Below are 26,191 nucleotides of genomic sequence, written 5' to 3' on the forward strand. Positions count from 1 at the left end.
AATTAATTTTGAAGATGTACACAAGCTTTAAGGCTCACCAAAGGCTTTCAACATGCCTTCAATTCACTGTTGGATGAAAGCCTAAGGTAGAAATGATCCAGAGTATATCAGAACAGGAGGAGTTGGCGAAACACTGCATTAGGACCACTTTTGTCAATAAATAAAAAGCTTGGAAATTAATTGATTCCTGCTGCTGTCTCATGTGCGATTAAGATCTGGAAGAAGTATCTGTCTATTATGGTTCATGTAACTATTCTGTATAGTTGGGCCTGCCAGTAATTAGACAGAATAAGAAGAAGTTGTACTGGCAAAGCTGGCTTTCTGCTTGGATTGTTATAATTGAAGATGGCGGACAAACAATTTGTTGTTGGACATTGACTTTCAACCAAAACAGAATATGCCCTGATCTGCCCAGCCAGGCTCAAATGTGACCTCACCCACTAGATCAAATAACTCACCTCCGACAACCCGCACACATCCCTATCCACACCTGTCAAGTCCCTAGGCATAATCATCAACATTGACTCCTGCCTATCCTTCACGCACCACATAGCATCATGAAAACATGCAGCCTATGGCTACACCTCTTGTGCAAGATAAAACACAACCTTCTCCCTAAGGACTTCTGCACCACAGTCCAAGCACTAGTTCTGTCCAAGCGGAACTACTGCAATGCTATCGTCACTGGACTCCACAACAGGACCTTTTGCCCCCTACATGCCATAGAGAATCCATTAGTAAGTCACAGCCTGCACCAACCCTGCTCTCTGCCAGTTCCACCGGCTCTCTATACCACAGGGAGTAGATTTCAAAAGAGTCTGCATTATATACAAAGCCATCCCCCTCAAAACAGTATTCTACCTTCACCAAAAACTGAAACCCATCACTCACACAAACATCAGACAAGACAACCAAAATCTCCTGCACATTCCACTCTGCAAGCAAACCCTTACACAAAAACAAGCCTTCACCCATTGGGCACCCAGAGCCCGGAAAACCCTCCCACCCCAACGTCCATGCTGCACCTTCCATCATCACCTTCTGAAAAAAACCTCAAAAACTCCCTCTTTGCCTGCAGCTAACCAACCAGACCACCTCCCAGGCTATCCTCTGTCTATCCTAATATTCCTATTCTGAGCTTAACATTTTCTATTTTCTTTTACACCGTCTCCTTTTTGAACTTTGTAAGGTGCTCCACAACCTCTGTTTAGGGCCAGTGCTAGACACAATAAATAATAACCTAAGATTTAAGTATAAGCTGTCTGATTTTGTGTTATGTAAATATCAGTTGCTGGACGGTCTACCAATCATCTCAAGGGACATTCAAGATCATGCGCTGAGGCCGAGCTGTTAAGCTCAGCGCATCCCCCTGTGAGCTGATCTTGCATTAACCTGTCGGGCAGTATAGTCAGGAGGCTTGCAAGAGTAGGTAAGGGTCTGAACAGCCCTGACTGACATATTTGTATGCCTGACTGGGAACATATTGGTGACATTTGGGATATTTAATGCACTAGAAGGATTTGGAACCCACGGTGCCTTTTCCAAAATGGCGAGCCATGTTCTGGTTGTTGGGAATGTGGGTTGAGGGTTGGTCTTTGTCGATCTCTCTCCTCTCCTTTTTCTTCACATTATAGGATACACACTTTACTCTGGTTAAATCGCAGGTTAGGTAATACTAAGCTGCACAGAGGTAGTGCTTATTGGGCATGTAGTTGTTAGTTTTTTGACATGTGTTAACATGTTGTGTATCACTCATCTTATATGTATCCTTCTCCAGACCAGAAATACAATGTTATCAAAGCGAGTCCACTCAGCCTTTTGGGTGTGATCGCCCCGTGGCAGGGGGTCTACGGCTGAGCTGTGGTTTCTTGCATCAGCAGTGCACTATATAAAGGCTCACTCCCACACAGTAGGTTTTTGTAGAAGATAATTTGGGGGTTTCACACCTGAACGCCCCGTTGCTTGTGCACTGCCATAGCAAAATGGATGATTGCCAGAGCCAATATGGCCGGCACGTCTACTTTCTCGCAGGGAATGGATCTGAAAGGCAACTAAAAGCAGCACTTGGAAACGAACAGCGCGTCTCTGTTCCTGTCCTCGCTAAAGTTGTAATTTCCTTCTACACAATAGTAGGATTTACGTGTAGCCGCGCGGGAACACAGTCAATTGATCTTCATAAGGGACTTTAGCCAATGGATGCCCAGCGCAGTCTATCTGCCAACGAGCACTCCAGCAAACCTTTCACATTGTGTTTGCCTAAATATTGGAAGGCAGGTGTTTTTGGCCTTCTTTGCTATGCAGAAAGTCACAACACAGACAGTGTTGCAGCATTGAACTCGGTCTTGTGTGTTTTGACATGTCAGAAGTGTCACGCCAGCTGGACTGCGCAAACTATTTTCTATAAAAAAAGACCTGATTTTTAGCCTAACTAAAATTCCAGCATATTCCCTTTTCCCAAATTCCTTTCACATTCTCTAAGTTATAAGATTGATTCTATGTTCACTTTAGAAGCATGACACATTATTGTATCCCCGCAGATGAACTTTGCCCATTTTTAAAATCCTAAATAAAACCAACTTTGCTGTGATGTTGAAAAAACACAACATACGACTTATGCACCTGCCGCTTCTCAGTAATGACCAGTCCCTGCACATGCAGAGTTAAGCTGGACATGACTTCCCACATCTGCTGAATTTCAAGCGTTTTGTTGCGTTAAATCTGAACAACTTAACTGCACCTTAAATAAGGGTTTTTCAGTGAATTCAAGGGTTTTGTTATACCATCGTTTGTTTACGGGCCACAAGACTTGGCCTTCGCCCATAGACAGAGGCCATGATCTTAGGCCCTGTCCACTGTACATGTGCCCCAAATATCTTCCTTTTGGACCCACTAGGTGGCCACACCATTTGGCCGTGGCCACTATACATGTATTTCGGGTACCACTAGCCAGGGCTTTCGGCTGTGCCCACTGCATCTTCTTTTAAAGCACTACCTTTCTTTCCTGCTCATTAGCCATGGCTTCACTCATGACCACTGGACCTGGCCTTTGGCTGTGGCCCCTGTATGTGTTGCCCCAATAGTTGTCTTCCGGTTCCACTAGCCACGGCCCTTGGCCGTAGCCACTCTTCATGTTGCTGCAGTAGGTTTCCTAAACAGGCCCACTAGCCATGGCCTTTGGCCATGGCCACACCACGAGGTTTATTTTAGGGACATTAGCCATGGCCTGTGGCCATGGCCAGTGGCCACAGTCTTTCGAAGTGGCCCTTGACATGTTGCCCACTAGCTTTCATTGGGGCCCACTAGCCATGGCCTTTGTCAACTTTCCATATTGTACCATTCGGTTCCTTAAAGTAGCCATAGCATTTGCCCCACCCATTACCAGCCACCTCACTGTGGATGTAAAATGCCTCCTTTTTTTGCCTTAATACCCATTTTAACTCTCTTTCTTTAAAAGCCGTTTTCCCCATAACCGTGGTTATCAATGTACTGCAGAAAACCGCAGTTATCTATAAACACACACAAATAACTGCGGTTATCCATCAAAAGCGTGCTAAATCCAAAACTCTTATCTTCCTGCCCAGGCACTCAGCAAGTGCCCCCCTCATGCCATGCTCCCCTATCCCCCTCAAGTTCTTTTTCACTCCCTAGCCGTCTTCCTGGCCTTTCATCTGACACGCTTTCATTCCTGATATAATTTTCTATCATAACAGCGGTTATCCCGCCAGATTACCCTGGTTATGCGAAAACGTGTGAGCTCTGAACTTGGTCTGCAGCTCCCCCCCCACAACTTCCCAGTTTCAAATGGTGTCCTCTTTCCCCCTCCCCACCTCTAGTATGATGCCATTTCATCCTTTTTCCTCCTCCAAATGGCATTTTTTTCACTTTTCGTTTTCGGCTAACACCAGTTATATCAGTTATAAATGTGGTTATCTCTTGCATCAAGCCAAAAAAAAGGCGGCCTTTTCATTTTTGAAAAGCCTTGCTGATGCATTGTGGGACATATATGTAGCTTTAATTTTGGTTAGAAGGGGCAACCCCTTCTCCATCAAATATTCTAACAACTACAGGATGTAATAACCACTGTCCCCTCCCAGAAATTCTATTAGCCTCTCTCAGCCTCTGCTGCAGAGCACCAAGACTGATGTAAAGGTTTTAAGGAGCAGGGGCACTCCGTTATCTGTCAAATATTTTTAAAACTACCGGATGGATTTACCCCAAACCAGTCAAGGAAATTAGGTCAATGCTTTGCGCCCATATTGTTTCTTATTTGGTCCAAATCTGCCAATCGAATTGCACGCTATGGCTGCTTCAAATCTTCTCTTTTTCTCTATGTGAAAACGAATGGGAGTAGGCTGAAAACTGTATATTTACATTTTCTTAATAACATTTTCATTTTTTGGTGAATTGTTCCCAATATTTCCAATTTGGGGAGGGGGAGGGCTTGACAGCAACCTTGGTTTAGAAAATGTCATCCAAATCCAGCCAGCAAGTCATAAGTTATAAGCCTATCTCAGCCTCAGCCTCTCTGTTGAAAAGCACCAACACAGATATAAATGTTTTAAGGCATGGGCCAACATGTTCTCTGTAAACTATTTTTAAAACTACTGGATGGATTTACCCCCAACCAGTCAAGAAATGTAATTTAACAGTTTGTACCGAAGTTGCTTTTTATTTGGTCCAAATCTGCCCAGCCGTTTTCAAGCTACAGCTGTTAAAAAAAACTGCACTTTTTCTCTATGGGAAAATGAATGGGCTGAAAACTAAAACTGTGGTATTTTGTTTTCTTTTTATAATGTATTGCTCCCTAAATTTGAGGTTTGGGGGAGGCCCTTGACAAACTTTATGTGTTTAGAATTTCATCAAAATCCATCCAGCAAGTCAAAATTTATTAGCAGTATATTTTTGGGAATAATGGCTGCTTTTTAATTTCTGAAAATCCTGTCAGACTCTCTGCTGCAAAACACCATGGGAGATATAGCTATAATTTTAGGAGAAGGGGGCACCCCCTTCTTCGTCAAATATTTTAACAACTACTGGACGGAATAGCCCCAGACCCTCCCAAAAATCGAGTCACTGCTTCGTGCCCAATTTGTTTCGCACATGATCCAATTTCATCCAGCGGTTTTGGCTGTGCGCTGCAGCGTTCTTTTACTTTCTTAATAACTTTTTTTATTTTCTAATGGATCTTTCCCAAAATGTCCAGTCTGGGAGGTGAAGGAGGGATGGAGGGGTGGTGACAAATCTTGTGTTTGCAAAATCTCAGCCAAATCCGTCATGCGAGTCACGTTACATGTTATTAGCAGTTCATTCTTTGGGTTTCCTAGCTATCTCGATACTCACCTTAACTATAATATATTTATATATGAATTTTGGCCCACAGAGAACCTCGTCCGGATGAAGTACCAATTCTGCCTTAGAATTTTCGATTTGTAAATATATATTGATACTTAGGAGGCAAATGAGCATTTTGAGCAGGGGGAAGCCCTCATAACTGTGCAGCAGAAATGGGGTGAGGTGGTAATGGTATGTTCCGTATGCAAACAGGAAGGGTCCCAATGGAAGGTCCACTGAGGACAATGCATCCCTTCAGAGGCTGGTTACCATCGAACCAGATCAGCATCATACCTGGCTTGATAAGAGAACTTACATGTTCGTTCTGAAGGCCCTGGCACATGTTACATTAAAGGGCAAGATACGGCATTGGGGTATTTAGGACTAGCAGAACAGAGATCACTCTTTCTTTATTGCAACATGTTTGTTTGGGAGTTCATGAATTGCTGCTCATGGAGAGTGGCTGGACTGCCCCAGTCTTGCGCTACCTTGCTCTGATAGCTAGCAACTAGCATGCTCTGAGTTTAAATGTGTATTCTTTCTGCTTGAGCAATATTGTTTTTGTTCTAGATTTGTTTGTTTCCTGTAGGTTTTAAAATATAATCACATCGAACATTGTAATTGAATAGCATGTTTAACTATCAGATCTGCTGCATGTTTTGATAAAGTGAGATACTGGAGTGACACCTGCTTTCTGCCTTTCCGGAAGTGCCAGCCCCAATGTCTGCATTTCCTGTAGTGTAAGTCCCATTGTCTGCCTTTCACAGTATGCCTGCTTCCAAAGACACTACTGAGCTAATCTGAGCACTACCCATGTTGTCCATGTTGCTTTCACAGTGACCCCACGAAACAGTCAGCCAGAGATGAAGAATAGCCTCACTCCACCTCTTATTATCCACACAGCCGCCACCCCCATGCCGATGCCGAAGAGCACCCTCCTGGGAGACGCGGGGCAGGATTGTGAGTCGCGCAGGGGCAGCAGTGTATCCACCGACCCTCACGCCTACGAACTCAGGTCACCGGTAGGTGCTAAACAACTCATCCATGCCGGCCTGTCTGGCACTGACCGGCGCCTGACGGTCTATTGTGATTTCTTTTTAAAGTTATTTATTGTATACATTATCTTTAAGCAACAACTTCACATATGCATTATACATATATACTACATGCATACAAACTAAGAAAAAGAAAATACATAACAAAGTAGTTAGGTCATTTAAAATTATTTTGAATAATGCGTTTAGTTGCCAATGCATGTTAAAGAGTCCTAAATGTGCTCAATACTTGAGTTTGGACTGTGGGAGGGGTCAGGTGGCAGGTCCCTTCCACCCCCTGCCAATCCCTCCTAGTCCTCATATGTCCCTGATGTGAACCGTCGATTTAGGAGGTGAAATCCACACACGCGCAGGCACAGGAGTAAAGTGCCTTTGCATCTTTGCACGCGTACATTTTTTAGCCTCTTCCCTATAGAGGTTGCCTTCCTTGCATTATGATTACTACAGGAAACCCTGCAAAAGAATTCAATGTAAAAATGAATTCTTGTTTTCTGGGTGACCTCTTGGGCTCAACCCCAAAGGAAATCCCAACACTGTAGAATGTATTACATGTCCTATCATATGCAAAATCTTATTGAATATGTTCTCACATAATTCATATATTGTGGTCTATTCAGATTTAATGCAGGGTATGATTTCTTCTGCAAAAACAATTGAGGCCTATAATGTCACCAAATCTATGAATTCCCTTAGGATCCTTAGGGTCATTTGGGTCCCATTTAAGCAAAAGAACCTGAGGAGGGGTCATTACCAGTTGGATAATACCAGTTGGGTAATGCCCCCTCCGAGGTTTCTATTGCTATTAGTACCCCAGCACGTTGGACGGCGGTACTAATGGCATTTTTTCTCGAGTTCTGAAACGGTGTGCAAACCATTTCGCAACTCAAGAAATAAATAAAAATAAAATGGCCACCATGGCCAATACAAGTAGTTCCTTCTCCCTTTCCATGGCGACCATTAAAAAAATAGAAAAAAGTAAACAAACAAAATGCCCACCATGGAATGGGGAGGAGGCACTACACGTAGTCTCTTCTCCATTTCCATGGCAGACAGGGAAGAACAGAAAATAATTCTCTAAGTCTTTCCTGGCCGGGTAGAGACCCAGCGAGACCCAATCAAATGCATTGTAACAATCTGATTGACCCTGGCCGGGTACTAATATAAGCGGAATACAATTTTCAATGTCAAATTTAAGAACAGTAGAATAGTAGTTAGTTTGCACATTTTTACAGGCGTGATTTTCCAGCTATATTTTCACATGCCATAGGTTCATGATTATTCATGAAGCATTCTGCAGGCAGCTGCGTCATAAGGGTGAATCTAAACATGCAGAATATGTTGCACACACAGATTCCATTCTGATAAGCTGCCTATGTGTTGGGTGTTTTCTCTACTTGCATGTGGCAGTCACACAGAGCAGGGGAATACATTGTTCTGCATGGCACCAATGATTAGGGTGGATTTTTCTCTCTCATGACATCTGTAGCAATTTAAAAACTCAGATTCATTTTAAAATATCAATTTTATGCACAATACACAATGGAGCAAAAAAATGAATTGTGGAAGAATAACCACCTCAACCAGATTTATCCTGTCCTATAATAAGAAATGAATACTATTTGATTATTGAAAATCCTTCAATATAATGGAAATAAGTGGTCTAAGAATCAATTTGAAAAGTGACTTTAAATTTACCAATATTTGTATTTATGAATATCAGAAACTAGAATTCACTCATCGCTTGGAGTTCTTCGGTCCAGATCTAAACATTCAACTATTTTAGATTTATTTGATAACATCATTTTAGATGAAAATGAGTAAATACTTTCCCAGTGCCTGACGTCTTGCAATCATGTGTGCTAATAAGCCAACGAAATGATAGATATTTCAGGATATCATCTGGGAAAAAAATACTTTGGATGCACAAGCAATTGATTGTAAAGCCTGGCAGCCTGTATTCTTTCTTAACTACTCTGCCAATAGCTCCACATAAAGGGCAAAGAGGTTTGTGAAAGTGGGCATCCCTGATGCGCTCCTGTGGATATCTGAAAGCCTTTACTAAATTGACCAAAACTCACCGAACCTCCAGTTTAATGTTTGGAGGTCTTACATTGCTCTTAAAAATATCACCAGAAAGCAAATCTTATGTAAAGCATACCAGAGGAATTTACATACAAAAAAATGGTTGACTGCCTTCTCTTAGTCTATACTAACAACTGACAAAGGAATTCCCATCTTTGTTGCTGTGTCCAATGTCATAATCAAGAATATGTGTTTGCCTGTTGAACAGGTCCTATTGTATCAGCAGCAAATTCTATATCTTAGTCTACTTACCTGGAATGCGCTGTGCATTTTATAATATATATTGATATTGGTTGAAGCATAGTCCAGGTTCATTCCTTCTAATTAAAAAAATCCATATTTAGCCCTGGTTCCTTGATAGTTCATATAAACAATGCAGGGTAGCCTGAACAACACTGTTCCCTATATTCACCACTAAAAGGTGCAGAGAATCACTGAACCTATTCTTGTTCCCTCTCTGACTACTTCCTGATGTCGTCACTTCATTCTTTCTATCACCCTTCTCTCTGCTGAGCTCAAAATAATTATTTCTATGTTCCTATTCTTTTCTACTCACTTTTTCAGCTTGTTGACCTGCCTTCTTTCCCCCGCACTTCTGACCCTACTTTGTCCTCACCTCTCTCTTCCTCTGGCCTTGCTAAGTATTTCTCCACCAAAGTTCTCTAACTGCGTTTCTTTCTTGCCTCCTCCTCATCTCCTACACCACTTACTCCTTCTATTCTCGTCATTCACAACTTTTTAATCCTGTTTCTTACTCTTATCCGATTCTGACACTGCTCATTTCCTTGCTCATGCTCACACCACTGTGTCACCAGGCGACCGTTTACCTTCTTCCCTTGTTCCCAAAGTCTTTCCTCTCCTCATCCCCTTTCTGACTGCCCTTCTTAACTCATCCCTTTCCTCCTCCTTCTTTCCTTCAGATTTCAAACACGCTGTTATCCTCTCTGTTCTGAAAAAAAATCCCTCCACTTTTCTGCCTATTCTGCTTCTTCTTTTTCTATTGAAACTTCTGGAACTTGTGGTCTACTTGCAAGTCTCTGCTTGCCTTGATCAACAATCTGTTCTTCGCCTACACTCCTCTGGTTTTCGCCCTATAAACTTCACCGAAACTGCTTTACATGTGTCACTAATTCCCTCTTATCAACATGCCATTGTCAAACGTTGTTCTATCTTGATCCTATTAAATCCTTAAGCAACCATTGGCACAGTCAGTCGATCACCCTGCTCTTCTTAGTACACTCTTTCCCATGCATTTCTCTAACACTGTCCCAGTATGGTTCTCTTCCTACTTGTCTGAACGCACCTTCTCAGGTTCTTGGGGCAGAATGCATTCTTCTTCTTTTCTCTTCAATGTGGTGTTCCTCAGGGTTCTCGCTACACCTCTCTCCTCCCTCTGCCATTGCTAAAGCTAGCTTTCCTTTCCACTAACGCTGATAATTCTCAAATCTTTGTATCATCCTCTGACTTATCTGACAATCTCTATGCCTCTCTCTCTGCCTGCCTTCGCAAAATCAGGATACACTCTCATTACCTCCTTCTTAATGGCTCCTAGATTGTAGTGCTTTTGTTTCCTTCCTCCTCTTTTTCCCTATCCGCTCCCCCAACTTCTCCCTCCTTTCCACCTGCCCTTCTCCCCTTCTCTTCCTCTGCTCGCAATCTTGTGGTCCTCTTTGATCTGTGTCTTACATTTTCCTCAAACATCTCCAACATTTCTCTCATCATCACTTTCCACTGCTTAACCTCCACAAAATCTGCCCCTTCTTTCCTTCAGCGCAGCCAAAACGCTTATCTCTGCATTTATTTTCTCTCCCCTTTTCTACTGACCTGTCCTGTTTTTCTACTGCCTCCTGTCTGCCAACTGGCGCATCAGCGTTCTATTTTCAACTGCTCACGTCGTATCCTCTTCTGTCTTCCTCCCCACACTTCTAACTCTGCTCCTCTTCTCGCTATATCCTGAGGCTCTATTGACTCGCACCTTCACATTCACTTTCTTACTATTGTCTTCAAAGGCCCTAATGTTCTTTGATCTCCATATTGTCTTCTATTGTCTCCCTTTATTCCCTGTCTCACCTCTCACATTCCCAATCTCAATGTCTTCTCATTGTCCCCAAGCCACCTTGTGCCGAGTCCCGCTTTCATTCTTTTTCTTTACTGGCTCCCAGACATTGGAACTCTCTTCCTCGTTCCATTCTTTCTTCCACCTCCTTACCACTGTTTCGATCTTGTCTAAAGTTAGTTGTGTTACCCTCTCCAGCCTAATTTAAATTCCCAGCGCAGTGCGTATTCTTTTTCATTTTTATTGTACCACGTTCTCCTTGTTGCACTACGCTTTGTGTAAATTGCTCTAAAAATAAATACCAAAAACTCTGGAAAGTCAGGCTGTGTACAACATTCTCTAAAATAGAACACTTCTTTTCTGGAGAAAGCACAATATAAAACATATTATACACATTATAAATCTTACCTTGAGAACCCTGTGTTGCAATATGGTACAGAAACAGGGCAGAAATTGAGAATCAACCACACTCTCTTGTTTCTTAGAAAACAAAAAATATAATTTAAAATGGGTATTGCATGCATTCCAAGAAGCTATGCATTCTGAAATAATATACACACATAGAGATACAGTCAAAACAATAATGTTACCATGTCCATTACATACATGTATAGTCATTTCATGTGTGGAATTATTCCTTTCCTCTTGTAACACCACAAAATGTCTGTCTGTGGATTTAGAATTGACCATACTTCACTTAACAATAGCATATTTTGAGACCATCTGATGCTCCAAAAGGCGCGTGACCAACATGTTTCAGCATTCTGTACTATTTGTGTGTTTTACTATGGGCCTCATTACATGGACGGCGGTAAGGGTTAACGGTGACCGTTAATGGTACCAGTGACCATTAACCCTTACCGCCTTACTACGAGGTCCCTTTGCGGGTTGGAGACTTTAACGCCTGCTTTTTGCAGGTGTTAAAAACCAACCCGCAAAGGGACCAGGGAGCTAATTACGGTACCACAATTTGCGGTGCCGTAATTAGCACCTTCCCCATTCCCATTATGCCCTATGGGGCAAAAATGGGAATGGGGAAGGGCAATGGGGAAGGGGGAATTACCGCCTTCCCAACCTTGGAATAGGGCGGTAATTCCCCTTTCCTCCAAAGTGGTGCCGGTATTTTACCGGCATGGACCAAGGTGCTAATTGCACCTTGGTCCACCGCCGTCCGTGTAATGAGGCCCTATGTCCCTGTCTTTCATTTGTGCAGCCATTTTAGGAACACTGCATGGACTATAGTCACAGGTGCTATCTTTATGATGATGCTGAGATTTTAATGAAAGGACTCCTTAAGCTATACACATCCTTGTCAAGTGGGCCCACAAACATGAGTAAGGAAAAAGTTAGTATCTCTTACATGAAACTGAGTTTTTTATGAATCCTTGACTGTTATGCCTACATGACGGCATGAGGTGACTTTCACCAGACAGTTATAGCACTGATATCCCTGCAGCTGAAACATATCGATTATATTACTTTCTGCACCAACTGTCAGGATTTTGTAATTAAAAGACAAGAGTGAGGTCACAGATTAACACTGCTTTAGGACATGCCACAGACCCATCCGGAAGGCATATTTGATTGTTTGCCCCTGTGGAATGCAGGAGAGCAAAGAAATATATCCCGGAACGTTGAAACATGTTGGTCATGTCCCTGTTGGAACATTACATGGTCTCAAAGTATGAAATTGTTAATCAAATGATATTTAGAAATGTATACATTCATAGATACAGCGATTGTGGTTTCACAAGGAAGAAGAAATAGTTCCACTTATTAAATCACTGTATTTGCAATGTTTGACTTTACAACAGTATTGTTTTTAATTTCATGTGATATGATATGATATGATATGATATGGCATTTATAACGCGCCTATACACAAATGTTTCGACATTTGCCATTATGTATATTTATTGTCTTGGAATGTATGAATTTGGAAACAGATACTGTAGCTGGTAGCTCAGAGCTCTCAACATATGATTCTGTAATGTTTATTATATGATTTATGTTGTGCTTTCTCTGGAAAGGCTGTTCTTGTTTTAAAAAAGCCCGCATCCTTGATACAGTGAGCGGAACGTGTTTGTTGATCTTTAAATATACTTTTAACAAAATTGGTGATACAATATTAAAGACGGTTGAACACAATCTTTCTAGGAGACATCTGGGCCACTTAGTCCCCTAATGTGTTTTTTGAACAAACAAAACAAAGTTCAACATGACTTTCCCTACTAATTAGATGCAGTGTCTCTGATTACCTCAGTCTTTTTGAGACCTCCTTTAATTAGGTCTCAAGCCCACACCTGTTTCTAATTCTTGGCTTCTCCTGGACCGTTCATTGTTATATTGATAGAACATCCTCTTAAAATTAAGAAATGAGAAAAGCTTTACTAGTTCAAAGTTATCGACATTTGTGGATTTTGGTGTAGTTTAATAGCAACAATTCTAAAGAAAACTGTGAACTGTTCTGGTTTAAAATCAAATACAAGCATAGCAATTTAAACTGTTATCCGTGCCCTCATATTATTAGTGAGAAGGGAGGAGGGGACATGTTCCAGATACCAGGATGCTGTACTCAAGTTCTCTTTAGATATCGTGTATAGTGGTTGCACTACACAGTGTACACTTTGATGTCCTGTAGGAATTATCATTAGCCCCAGCTACATGTATTCGATCAGTAAAGAAAAGTATGGTTAGGAATACACTCAAAGCGGCGTCACTGGTCACTGTTAATTGCAGAGACATAATTCCCATGAAGTAACAGTGTCTCAGGTTCTGGATTTTTCTAGCGGCATGCTAGTCCTTCCTTGTGTCTCGTGGACTCGCTGTATGACAATGAAACCTAGGAAGAACAGCTTTATTTGAGTTCCTGTGGAGAAGGAGATCAAATATTTCTATTTCCAGGGCACCCATGTGACTCTATACTTACAGGTAAACTCGATTGTCTCTTATTTACTTGGGTAAATAGTATGTCTTTAAAAAAAATAGTTCAAATTATAAGAACTAGTTTCATCATGAGTCTGTTTGTTACAGAGAGAACATTGTGGATATTGGTTGTAGTCATAGAAACAGAAGAAAATATGGCCATGCTTTAAGCTCTGCTGAAGGCAGTGGGTTGCAGGCATCCTTAAACCTGTGCCATTAAAATCAAGAAAGGACTTTGCAAATGTGATTGTTGTTAAGACTAACTGAAGATAGGACTTCACACAGCAATTAGGGAAGTAACTGACTCCCAAAAGCTTTTACGTCTTGGGAAATGTCCCAACGTTCTTGGGGAGCATGCTAACCTAGCCAACGGGTCACTTACTTATCCAACTGACAGACAAAACACCAGAATGCACTGCATAAGTCTTATGAAAATCAATTACAACAACCATTATTTAGGAGTGTTAATCCAACGGTATGTTGTGTGGCGAGGTGGAATGTGTGTCAGAAGAAAAGGTGGTAAAAGAGGTCACCCTATGTGTTTCTCATGCAGTTAACCACAGGGAACTGCTTTTGATATCTGTGTTTCCTTTATAATCATTTGAGGGTCTATCTCGGTGCTTGTTTGGGGTCTCCCGGGAGCATACTTTTAGCTCGCTCGTGAGCTTTGTCATTCATACAGACTTACTGTAACCGCACCCCCTTACACATATCCCTCACGAAAGCATTAGTCTTATGTTTGTTTATTTTGCACAGTAGGACTGAGAGGATTGTAAAAAAGGTGGCTAGTTTTCGCTTATTGTGTAAATGATCTAGGAATCGTGCACATGAACTGTGCACATTGTTATCTATCGTTAGAACAACTTACTGTAGGAATTCAGAGGCAAATCCACAGTGTCGCAATGCATATGTAGCTGTGGCCTGCCGGAACCGGGTTCATTTTTGTGTTATTCCGCACATACTTCTTAGAATGCAATTATTGGTTCTCTTATGTGTACTGCGGAGTCCCGGCATCTAAAGGTTACCTCCTAGCTCCATGAAGCATCGCCATGAAAACACAGTCTACAAAGCACAGTCTACAATTGGGTATTTCCTGAATAATTCCTTTTTCACAATAATAATAACAGCAAAAAACGACAAAACTGTTGTAAAAATACACAATATAGAGAAACTAGATTGAATAGTCTACAAAACTCTTCTGACTCTGTTCCCATTCCTACTTACATATATTCTGATTTCTTAAATGTACTCATATTTCAGTCTGTGATGTCTCTGAATGTAGAGTGTGTATCACTTTGTTGCAGGGTTTCCTGGTAGGGTTAGCGGGACTTCAACCAAAGGGAGGGAGCAGTGACTCTTATTCTTGTCATCCTGTACTTAGGTCAGTGCCCGGAGCTCTCCTCTCAACCCATGGACCTCTGCCGGCAGCTGGAACAGTCGCAGGTCCAGCTGGAACAGCATGGGCCGGGCCCCCAGCTTAAAGCGGCGCAGCCAGAGCAGCGAGCACAAGTCCTTACTCTCCGCAGAGGGCAAGGAGAGTTCGGAGGAAGGAGACACCTCAGACGAGGAGCAGTCCAGTCGAGCCGGGAGCGCTAAGGGTTCTGTCCACTATCAGATGGGATCCCTAGAGGCCAAGGCGTCCTTCGACTTACAAGGTTCCCTCCAAGTGCCTTACCAGTACCGATCTCCCAGCATGCAGAGCAGCCAGACCACGCCATCCGACTGCAACGGCAAGCTTTCGACTGCGCTCGTCTTTCAACAACTCCACCTGGAGGACCCCAGGAATGAGTATGAGAATATAGATGATGAAGCGAACATGGTGAGTAGACGTAGAGGGGAACTCCGCTGTGATGTTTGGGGCAGGGGGGGTTCCAAAGCAGCTGGACCCCCAAAACCTCCAGAGATATAGATATGCCCCTTTACTGCCAATAGCCATACATCCTTTCTTCCAGACTTATATACAAAATGTAATTTCATTTTTTTAAGGGTAAATGTTTTGGGAGTAACACATGGGTTATGCTTTGTTTCGGATGTCATCCTTAAGAATTCATCCATGTTTCATGCTTACCTCTGCCAATCCTGCTGTGAATGGATTATGCTGGAGCGAGCCCAGCCATAACTCTGAACTGTTTATTCCTCGACAGTGGCCCCGAGTCCCATAGAATCTAGGGTCCATTGTCTCCAGAGCTGAGTCTAATTGCAAAGAGCTGGCCTTTGTCAGCGCTTTGCCTCTTATTATAGAGGCCGCAGTCCCGGGGGAGGATCTCTGCCGTAAGCGTTAAGCTACGGATCTAGAAGCAGGAGACCTGAGGTCTAATCCCTGCTTCGCCAATTGACAAGGCTTTCTGATCTTGAGCAAATCCCGCTGTCTCCCTGGGCCTTAATTGACAGTGCACATTGGCAGCCCTGGGAAAACCTTGTAGTGAGCATTGCTTAGAAGAGTGCGTGCATATGGTTGCATTGACACTTCATGCATGAGTCATTTCCCCCATCTTTCCTTGCACCCATGTGCATGACACGGCTAGAGAGCTGAAAGGCTCAGAAATGACCTGGGGAGCTCAGCACTGCATCATACACAGGTGGACACAAGAGGTCACACACTGCTTAGCCACCAGTGCTGAGTGATGTAAAAAGTATACAAGAACATCTGGCTTCATACCAAACCTTGGGAGAGGCAGATATGTAGAAGGGCGCAGACGCCTTCCATCCAAGGTGGTGGGTCGTCCATTGTCACAGGTCTCTAAGCAGCAATCCATGTGGATTCGTAGCAAGTGTCGGCAACCCTCGCCCCAGTGGAGGGGGACAGGCAGGATCATGGAGGGCCTTCTTCCAAAGTGTCATTGTTTGTGCGCAAGCAGCCAGGGCCATCTTAAGCACTTTTGGGGCCCTGGAAACGGACATCTTTGGGGCCCCTCCACCAAACCAAAGGAATTAAGGGATAAAGAAAACTGGTCACGCCCCTCACCCGTCACGCTCACAACCTAGAGGTTGATATGCTGTCTCGCAGCATAAGAAGCACGTTTACTCCCTTTAAGTCCCTTTGCCCTCTTCATTCGTGCTCTAATCAGAATGATAAGCAAGTAGCATTTGAAGACCAACATTAGCAGTTTACAAAGAGGTTACTGCTCTAGTACATACAGGATACTTTTTTTTTATCAATATCATCCAGGAAGGTAGATGTAGTATTAATGCTGGACTGTATGGAAAATGTACATGTAGCCCATAATTGACAGGGAACTCACATTAGCTGCCTCACAGAATGCAAAAGTGCTCTGCATGGATAGAAACCTCCAATTGGTAGGAAGAAGAACGCTACACATACCGTAGCATGGATAGTGGATGAAGATTAGAAGCTACCAGGAAGGTGTCTTTATCCAGACAGACTGAGATTAGAAGTGGGATATGGTATTCAAATAGTGTTGCCATTCGATATCAAAGGACCAAATGCCTGTGGTGTGTGATATAAATATGCTACTATTAACACAGTGAAACCATGAATACGGCTTTTATGAATATCATACCATGAGAAAGAAATCACTCGGAAAGGCTGACCATTTTGAAAGGTTTAGGGACTGGCAATATTGAGAGGTTAGGCAGTACAAGATTACATGAGATGCCCAGGATCACACATTGGTTAAGGGGTGAAGGTGTGAAGCTGGGATGTGTGCCAACTCTGCAGTTTCTGCATTTGAACACTTTCTTTTCCAGTTCTTACCATGAACTAAAACAATCTCATTTTATTAAAAAACAAACTTGGAAAGTACACAAACCACATTAACAAGCATGACCATTTTTAAACAAAATATTATAGAAGAGTGTTATGCAAAATGGGAATGATTCTAGCTTCATTATCTCCATCATCAAGGAAGTATATAAGAACCAGCATACCAATTAATGTGATTTAACACATTTAATCTGGGTTTGTCTTTGTATTTTAAAGCTTTAAATACTTCCAAAACAATGGCTTGTGACATTTTCATTTATAAACGTGCATAAAAACTTTTGACTTTTCCCAAAAAGCAAGCCGTTTTTTCGTTTTATATGCCAAACAAGCAGACATTAAAATATTCTTGCCTGAGGCCTGCGGCATATGGTCCGCTCTCTTCTGTCTACAAACCCTTCCACTCAAATAGCCTACATAAGAAGAAAGATCAAGTAATAGGCTAAACGATACCAGCAGCATGCAAGAAGGCAAACCTCACAAAAGACAGCACAGTAATGTAAGATATATTAGATGATTTGACCAGGATCACTATCGTCTGCTGGCAAATCCAGGATACAAACATAACCGCTGTCGTTCCATAGTCTTGAATTTGGATACTTATTCATCTCTTGGACTAACAGTTTATGCCATTGTTGGAGGCGATTACCTAGGTTTTACAACACCCTGAACAAACCAATTTCTAGACCTTCACCATACAGATGATATGTTAGTTTTTATACCAACCGCCATCTGGTAAATGGGTAGATTGCTGATAATAGCAGATGTTGTTTTGCAAAACCAAGTACATATGCAGGCAGGTTTATAAACCTTAGACATAGAAAACGGTCAGCCAGCCTTGCTGGAATGTCATATTCTAATTTTGCTTATGAACACATATCTCTACAATGGGTGCTTCACACAATGAGCCAACTTCTGAACCATTGCGGCACTCAATTTATCAATATGCATTTCACCGTTGCCTATTGCACATGATCAACATAATTCCCACAGGAAGGAAAGAATGCTAGAGTTGTGCCACTATGTATACCACATTGAACACAGAAAGCAATACATGATGAATTGATCAGGGCAGAATGCAATTCCCAAAACAGAAAGGCAATGAGTTTGGAACCTCGGCAGCACCCCATAAAATAGCCTGACGTGTGCTATTAATAAACTGGTGAACAATGGAATCTTACTTCTTCAGATCAGCTAGCCTTGTGGGGCCCCCTCCAAGGTGGGGGCCCTGGCCATGCTTGCCCCTTTTGCCCTCCCATAAAAACGTCTATACAAGCAGCTGGTGAACACGCTCTGCTTCTACCTATTGGCTACACAAAGCCACACAAAAACATTCAAAACAAGCACATTTAACCGACATTTAGGGGAGGTCTTGTTTCTGAGGTTCTGGTGGTACAACAAGTGGCACTGTTGTGTTTCTGGTGCTGAAAGCGGCAGGAGGTGGGCGCTGGTGCAGTGTGAGTGGTGCAGCTGCCCTAAGCACATACAGATGCCAGAAAGGGGGTGAGTAGAGAGGGGAGTTAGGGGATATGCCCCTTGATCAGTGTGAAATACCACCAGTAAGCATGCTGCTATAGTCCCAGTGATCACCAAAACATACTACCAGCAACACATATGGAACGCAGTTAATAAGAATGGCATGTCCCTCGTGCTCCATGGAAAGCAGAGGCGGAGGCAGGGCAGGGCCTGAGTGGCAAGACCCACCCAAAATCTGTAAATGCCCCCTCAGCAGCGCTGTGTGGGCATTTACAGATATTTTTGTCAGTCAGTGCAGTGGGCCCAACTACATTAGCATCAGGCCCCATTTGCTAGACAATCCTGGCTACGCCACTGATGGAAAGTATCCCAGTAATCAGTGTAACTCATTCACAACAATCGGCCTGGAATGTCCATGGGGCTCTGTCAACAATGACCCCAGGAATCGATATCCAACATGTCTGGGAATCAGTGGGAGCGCATGCGCACACCTGCCAGTAATCGGTCCCCGTGCATAGCCAATGGCTCCCATTAAGAGATGGAGCAGGCGCTGTCATGTTCATCTGCACCACTCCTTCCAGATATATAACATCCTCGTGCACTTACGGCGTCAGATAATACGCCACATCACTCACCAGAACATCTCCGGGCGGCAGCCAGACCCTGCAAATAGGTGTTTAGCTTCTTAAAGATCAAGTCAAACAAGACGCGATGGACATGCAGGTGTAATACCATGCAGATGGCTTCATGCACGCACAGGCGCTGTGTAATTATGACCAGCGAGCCTTTATCACGCCAATGCTGCTTGCTCCCCTCCCCCCGCACTGTGCGCTTTATAGAACAGCCACAACCTGCAATTATCGAGAAACACGTCCCTTCATTCTCACGAAAAACCATTCAGCAGAGGGTACGTGACCAGATTTAAAAAGTAAAAAACTGGGACAGGGCAACTAACATAAAAGTAGGACTAACTCTTGAAAGTGGCTGTCAAGGCACTACACTTCAGTAGCGTTTGGATGAGAAAGGGGTTTAAGTGTTTACTGGTCAAAGAAACACTTCTAATTAATTAACACAAACTAACACTATTCAAAGATGTAAAATGCAGCATTTCTCCTATGCGAGATTGCTCATTCCGCCGGTGAGCCTCTGCACCCTGGGCCTCTTTTTTGTGGTATTTCCACATTTTCTCATAGGAAAATCATTGGGCTTGTTGAAAATGTGTCATATGGGGCCACTTTGAACATTATTTCCAGGGCCTCTTTTAGTTCCCAGTCCACCCCTGCCTGCCAGCTATGAAAACCTACTGCACAAAACCGGCACCACTGCAGTTTCCAATGGGAACATGATCTTGAGAAAGCGGGACAGAGCACCAAATACTGGGACATCCTGGCAAAACAGCAGAGGGGGCAACACCTTCACATCTGACATCCTAGTGGGAATAAATTAACAGAATTCAGTTTAAGAAAGAAAACCAAATATGCCCGGATTGCTGAGGTCTAGATTTTGTAATAAGGAGGGTGGAGACTTGAATCCATTCCTTGCCTCAAGTGGATGTCCCTCCAGGACATAGTATCATTGGCAGGAGGAGGGTTACCGCTTCTTCCCGAAAGAACTTGCTGTAGGTTTACACATTGATGCTCCAAGTTATAGATTTTAAAAAAGAGTGAATTTTAAAGAGACATTGTTGGGCCCCTCCTGTAAGGGCTCTTGTCCCAACTTGCTGCATTGCTAAAACAGGTTTGTCCACCTGAATTAACCTTTTCAGAACCCTTAGCACACCCTAAAAAGTGGTCTTGTTTAGCCACATGGGCTGTATATATAAATCCCAATTTGGGGCGTGAGCAATATGTCCTGTGCCCCCCTGCCCTTAAATTCTGGTGACCGACACAAAAAAAAACATTTCAGTTGCCTGATGTCTCTGGGAACGAATATCTATTCGTTAGGTGGACTATGCAGTAGCACCTGTGGCATGCACGTGGAGGTGCTGGATAACAGTCCCTTGTGTTTGTGAAATTCAGTGCAGGGTTCCGTCACTGAAGTGGGCTGAAGGTCACTGACCCTCCTGGTTGAAGCAATATATTTTCAGAAGGCCGAGCGATTAGTATGGGATGGAACCAACTCATGATCCCACTGTCGAACAGTGCCATAGGTAGGTGGTTGCAAGTTCAAAGGAAAAAGCATCTTCAGATGTGCTGATGAAGGAGACTGCTGAAGAATGTGGTGATTGCAGGAGTCTCTAGGAGAGCCCATGCTTGCCTAGGAAGATTGCAGGTGTCTCCAGGAGAGCCCATGCTTGCCTAGGAAGATTGCAGGTGTCTCCAGGAGAGCCCATGCTTGCCTAGGAAGATTGCAGGAATCCCCAGGAGAGCCCATGCTTGCCTAGGAAGATTGCAGGTGTCTCCAGGAGAGGCCATGCTTACCTATGAAGATTGCAGGTGTCTCCAGGAGAGGCCATGCTTGCCTAGGAAGATTGCAGGAGTCCCCAGGAGAGCCCATGCTTGCCTAGGAAGATTGCAGGAGTCTCCAGGAGAGCCCATGCTTGCTTAGGAAGATTGCAGGAGTCTCCAGGAGAGCCCATGTTTGCTTAGGAAGATTGCAGGAGTCCCCAGGAGAGCCCATGCTTGCCTAGGAAGATTGCAGGAGTCTCCTGGAGAGCCAATACTTGCCTACGAAGGTTGCAGGAGTCTCCAGGAGAGCCCATGCTTGCCTAGGAAGATTGCAGGAGTCTCCAAGAGAGACTAGAAAGGTTGCCGGAATCTCCAGGAGATCCCATGCAGTCTATGGACTTTGAAAGAGTCTCCAGGAGAGCCCATGCTTGCCTAGGAGGACAGCAAGAGTCTCTAGGAGGACCCATGCTTGCCTAGTAAGATTGCGGGGGTCCCCAGGAAAGCCCATGCTTGCCTCGGAAGTTTGCAAGTGTATCCAGGAGGGCCCATGCATGCCTACGAAGATTGCAGGAGTCTCCAAGAGAGCACATGCTTACCTACGAAGTGTGTAGTAGTCTCCAGGAAAGCCCATGCTTGCCTAGTAAGATTGCATGAGTCTCCAGGAAAGCCCATACTTGCCTAGGAAGGTTACTGGCATCTTTGGCAGAGCCCATGCTTGACTAGGCAGGTTGCAGGAATCCCCAGGAGATCCCATGCACTTCTAGGGACTTTGTAAGAGTCTCCAGGAGAGCCCATGCATGCCTAGGAAGACTGCAAGAGTCTCCAGGAGAACCCATTCTTGCTTTTAAGATTGCAGGAGTCTCCAGGAGAGCCCATGCTTGCCTAGGAAGATTGCAGGAGTATCCAGGAGAGCCCATGCATGCCTAGGAAGTTTGCAGGAGTCCACAGGAGAGCCAATGCTTGCCTAGGAAGATTGCAGGAGTCTTGTAGAAAGCCCTTGCTTGCCAAGGAAGATTTCAGGACTCTCCAGGAGAGCCTATGCTTGCCTAGGAAGTTTGCAGGAGTCTCCAGGAGAGTCTCTGCGTGCATAGGAAGATTGCACAGGTCTCCAGGAGAGCCCATGCATCCCTAGGAAGATTGCAGGAGTCGCCAGGAGATGCCATGTGCACCTAGGAAGATTATAGGAGTCTCCAGGAGAGCCCATGCGTGCCTAGGAAGATTGTAGGAATCTCCAGGAGAGCCCATGCGTGCCTAGGAAGATTGTAGGAATCTCCAGAAGAGCCCATGCTTGCCTAGGAAGATTGCATGAGTCTCCAGGAGAGCCCATGCTTGATTAGAAAGGTTACAGGAATCTCCAGGAGATCCCATGCATTGCCTAGGAAGACTGCAGGAGTCCCCAGGAAAGCCCATGCTTGCCTAAGAAGTTTGCAAGTGTCTCCAGGAGAGCCCATGCATGTCTATGAAGATTGTAGGAGTCACCAGGAGAGCCCAGGCTTGCATAAGAGGATTGCAGGGGTCTCCAGGAGAGCACATGCTTTCCTAGGAAGATTGCAGGAGTCTCCAGGAGAGCCCATGCTTGACTAGAAAGGTTGCAGGAATCTCCAGGAGATCCCATGCATTTCTATGGACTTTGTAAGAGTCTCCAGGAGAGCCCATGCTTGCCTAGGAAGACTGCAAGAGTCTCTAGGAGGACCCATGCTTGCCTAGTAAGATTGCAGGAGTCGCCTGGAAAGCCCATGCTTGCCTAGGAAGTTTGCAAGTGTCTCCAGGAGAGCCCGTGCATGCCTACGAAGATTGTAGGAGTCACCAGGAGAGCCTATGCTTGCCTACGAAGATTGCAGGAGTCTCCAAGAGAGCACATGCTTACCTACGAAGATTGCATGAGTCTCCAGGAAAGCCCATGCTTGCCTAGGAAGGTTGCAGGCGTCTCCGGGAGAGCCCATGCTTGACTAGGAAGGTTGCAGGAATCTCCAAGAGATCCCATGCACTTCTAGGGACTTTGTATGAGTCTCCAGGAGAGCCCATGCTTGCATAGGAAGACTGCAAGAGTCTCCAGGAGGACCCATGCTTGACTAGTAAGATTGCAGGAGTCTCCAGGAGAGCCCAGGCATGCCTGGGAAGTTTGCAGGAGTCCACAGGAGAGCCCATGCTTGCCTAGGAAGATTGCAGGAGTCTCCAGGAGAGCCCATGCTTGACTAGAAAGGTTGCAGGAATCTCCAGGAGATCCCATGAATTGCCTAGGAAGACTGCAAGAGTCTCTAGGAGGACCCATGCTTGCCTAGTTAGATTGCAGGAGTCCCCAGGAAAGCCCATGCTTGCCTACGAAGATTGCAGGAGTCTCCAAGAGAGCACATGCTTACCTGCGAAGATTGTAGTAGTCTCCAGGAAAGCCCATGCTTGCCTAGGAAGATTGCATGAGTCTCCAGGAAAGCCCATCCTTGCCTAGGAAGGTTGCAGGCATCTCCGGGAGAGCCCATGCTTGACTAGGAAGGTTGCGGAAATCTCCAGGAGATCCCATGCATTTCTAGGGACTTTGTAAGAGTCTCCAGGAGAGCCCATGCTTGCCTAGAAAGACTGGAAGAGTCTCCAGGAGGACCCATGCTTGCCTAGTAAGATTGCAGGAGTCTCCAGGAGAGTCCATGCTTGCCTAGGAAGATTGCAGGAGTTTCCCGGAGAGCCCATGCTTGCCTAGGAAGATTGCAGGAGTCTCCAGGAGAGCCAATGCTTGCCTACGAAGGTTGCAGGAGTCTCCAGGAGAGCCCATGCTTGCCTAGGAAGTTCGCAGGTGTCACCAGGAGAGCCCATGCATGCTTAGGAAATGTGCAGGAGTCTCCAGGAGAGTCCCTGTGTGCATAGGAAGATTGCACGAGTTTCCAGGAGAGCCCTTGCTTGCCTAGGAAGATTGCAGGAGTCTCCAGGAGAACCTATGCATGCCTAGGAAGTTTGCAGGATCTCCAGGAGAGCCCATGCGTGCCTAGGAAGATTGTAGAAGTCTCCAGGAGAGCCCATGCTTGCCTAGGAAGTTTGCAAGAATCTCTAGGAGAGCACATGCTTGCCTAGGAAGAATGCATGCATCTCCGGGAAAGCCCATGCTTGCCTAGGAAGATTGCAGGAGTCCCCAGGAAAGCCCTTGCTTGCCTAGGAAGATTGCAGGAATATCCAGGAGAGCCCATGCATGCGTGGAAGTTTTCAGGAGTCCACAGGAGAGCCAATGCTTGCCTAGGAAGATTGCAGGAGTCTTGAGGAAAGCCCTTGCTTGCCAAGGAAGATTTCAGGACTCTCCAGGAGAGCCCATGCTTGCATAGGAAGATTTCAAGAGTCTCCAGGAGAGCTAATGTGTGTCTAGGAAGTTTGCAAATGTCTCCAGGAGAGCCCATGCTTGCCTAGGAAGATTGCAGGTGTCCACAGGAGAGCCCTTGCTTGCCTAGGAAGATTGCAGGAGTCTCAAGGAAAGCCCTTTCTTGCCGAAGAATATTTCAGGACTCTCCAAGAGAGCCCATGCTTGCCTAGGAAGACTGCAAGAGTCTCCAGGAGGACCCATGCTTGCCTAGTAAGATTTCAGGAGTCTCCAGGAGAGCCCATGCTTGACTGGAAAGGTTGCAGGAATCTCCAGGAGATCCCATGCATTTCTATGGACTTTGTAAAAGTCTCCAGGGTAGCCCATGCTTGCCTAGGAAGACTGCAAGAGTCTCTAGGAAGACCCATGCTTGCCTAGTAAGATTGCAGGAGTCCCCAGGATAGCCCATGCTTGCCTAGGAAGTTTGCAAGTGTCTCCAGGAGAGGCCATGCTTGCCTACGAAGATTGCAGGAGTCTACAAGAGAGCACATGCTTACCTACGAAGATTGTAGTAGTCTCCAGGAAAGCCCATGCTTTCCTAGGAAGATTGCATGAGTCTCCAGGAAAGCCCATACTTGCCTAGGATGGTTGCAGGCATCTCCGGGAGAGCCCATGCTTGACTGGGATGGTTGCAGGAATCTCCAGGAGATCCCATGCATTTCAAGACCCTCCAGGAGAGCCCATGTTTGCCTAGGAAGACTGCAAGAGTCTCCAGGAGGATCCATGCTTGCCTAGTAAGATTGCAGGAGTCTCCAGGAGAGCCCATGTTTGCCTAGGAAGATTGGAGGAGTCTCCAGGAGAGCCAATGCTTGCCTACGAAGGTTGCAGGAGTCTCCAGGAGAGCCCATGCTTGCCTAGGAAGTTTGCAGGAGTCTCCAGGAGAGCCCATGCATGCTTAGGAAGTGTGCAGGAGTCTCCAGGAGAGTCCCTGCATGCATAGGAAGGTTGCACGGGTCTCCAGGAGAGGCCATGCATCCCTAGAAAGATTGCAGGAGTCGCCAGGAGATGACATGTGCACCTAGGAAGATTATAGGAGTCTCCAGGAGAGCCCATGCGTGCCTAGGAAGATTGTAGAAATCTTCAGGAGAGCCCATGCGTGCCTAGGAAGATTGTAGGAATCTCCAGAAGAGCCCATGCTTGCCTAGGAAGATTGCATGAGTCTCCAGGAGAGCCCATGCTTGACTAGAAAGGTTACATGAATCTCCAGGAGATCCCATGCATTGCCTAGGAAGACTGCAAGAGTCTCTAGGAGGACCCATGCTTGCCTAGTAAGATTGCAGGAGTCCCCAGGAAAGCCCATGCTTGCCTAGGAAGTTTGCAAGTGTCTCCAGGAGAGCCCATGCATGTCTACGAAGATTGTAAGAGTCACCAGGAGAGCCCAGGCTTGCATAAGAGGATTGCAGGGGTCTCCAAGAGAGCACATGCTTGCCTAGGAAGATTGCAGGAGTCTCCAGGAGAGCCCATGCTTGACTAGAAAGGTTGCAGGAATCTCCAGGAGATCCCATGCATTTCTATGGACTTTGTAAGAGTCTCCAGGAGAGCCCATGCTTGCCTAGGAAGACTGCAAGAGTCTCTAGGAGGACCCATGCTTGCCTAGTAAGATTGCAGAAGTCCCCAGGAAAGCCCATGCTTGCCTAGGAAGTTTGCAAGTGTCTCCAGGAGAGCCCGTGCATGCCTACGAAGATTGTAGGAGTCACCAGGAGAGCCCATGCTTGCCTACGAAGATTGCAGGAGTCTCCAAGAGAGCACATGCTTACCTATGAAGATTGTAGTAGTCTCCAGGAAAGCCCATGCTTGCCTAGGAAGATTGCATGAGTCTCC

At 44.9% G+C, this 26,191-nt stretch overlaps 1 protein-coding gene across 12 annotated transcripts in view; it reads left to right on the plus strand.

Annotated features, from left to right (window-relative positions):
* The window catches only part of CACNA1G (calcium voltage-gated channel subunit alpha1 G), a 1,457,373-nt gene that overhangs the window by 1,146,286 nt on the left and 284,896 nt on the right, over positions 1-26,191 (plus strand). For 11 of the 12 annotated variants that reach the window (XM_069654906.1, XM_069654897.1, XM_069654896.1 and 8 more), the window contains 2 exons: positions 6,169-6,353; positions 14,831-15,268. In XM_069654906.1, the coding sequence (XP_069511007.1) occupies positions 6,169-6,353; positions 14,831-15,268 (623 nt within the window). The remainder of the gene's footprint in view (positions 1-6,168; positions 6,354-14,830; positions 15,269-26,191) is intronic. The other variant, XM_069654900.1, reaches the window with a different exon arrangement.

This window comes from Ambystoma mexicanum, chromosome 3q, assembly GCF_040938575.1.
Source record: "Ambystoma mexicanum isolate Mex_15411 chromosome 3q, UKY_AmexF1_1, whole genome shotgun sequence".
In the NCBI taxonomy this organism is placed as follows: domain Eukaryota; kingdom Metazoa; phylum Chordata; class Amphibia; order Caudata; family Ambystomatidae; genus Ambystoma; species Ambystoma mexicanum.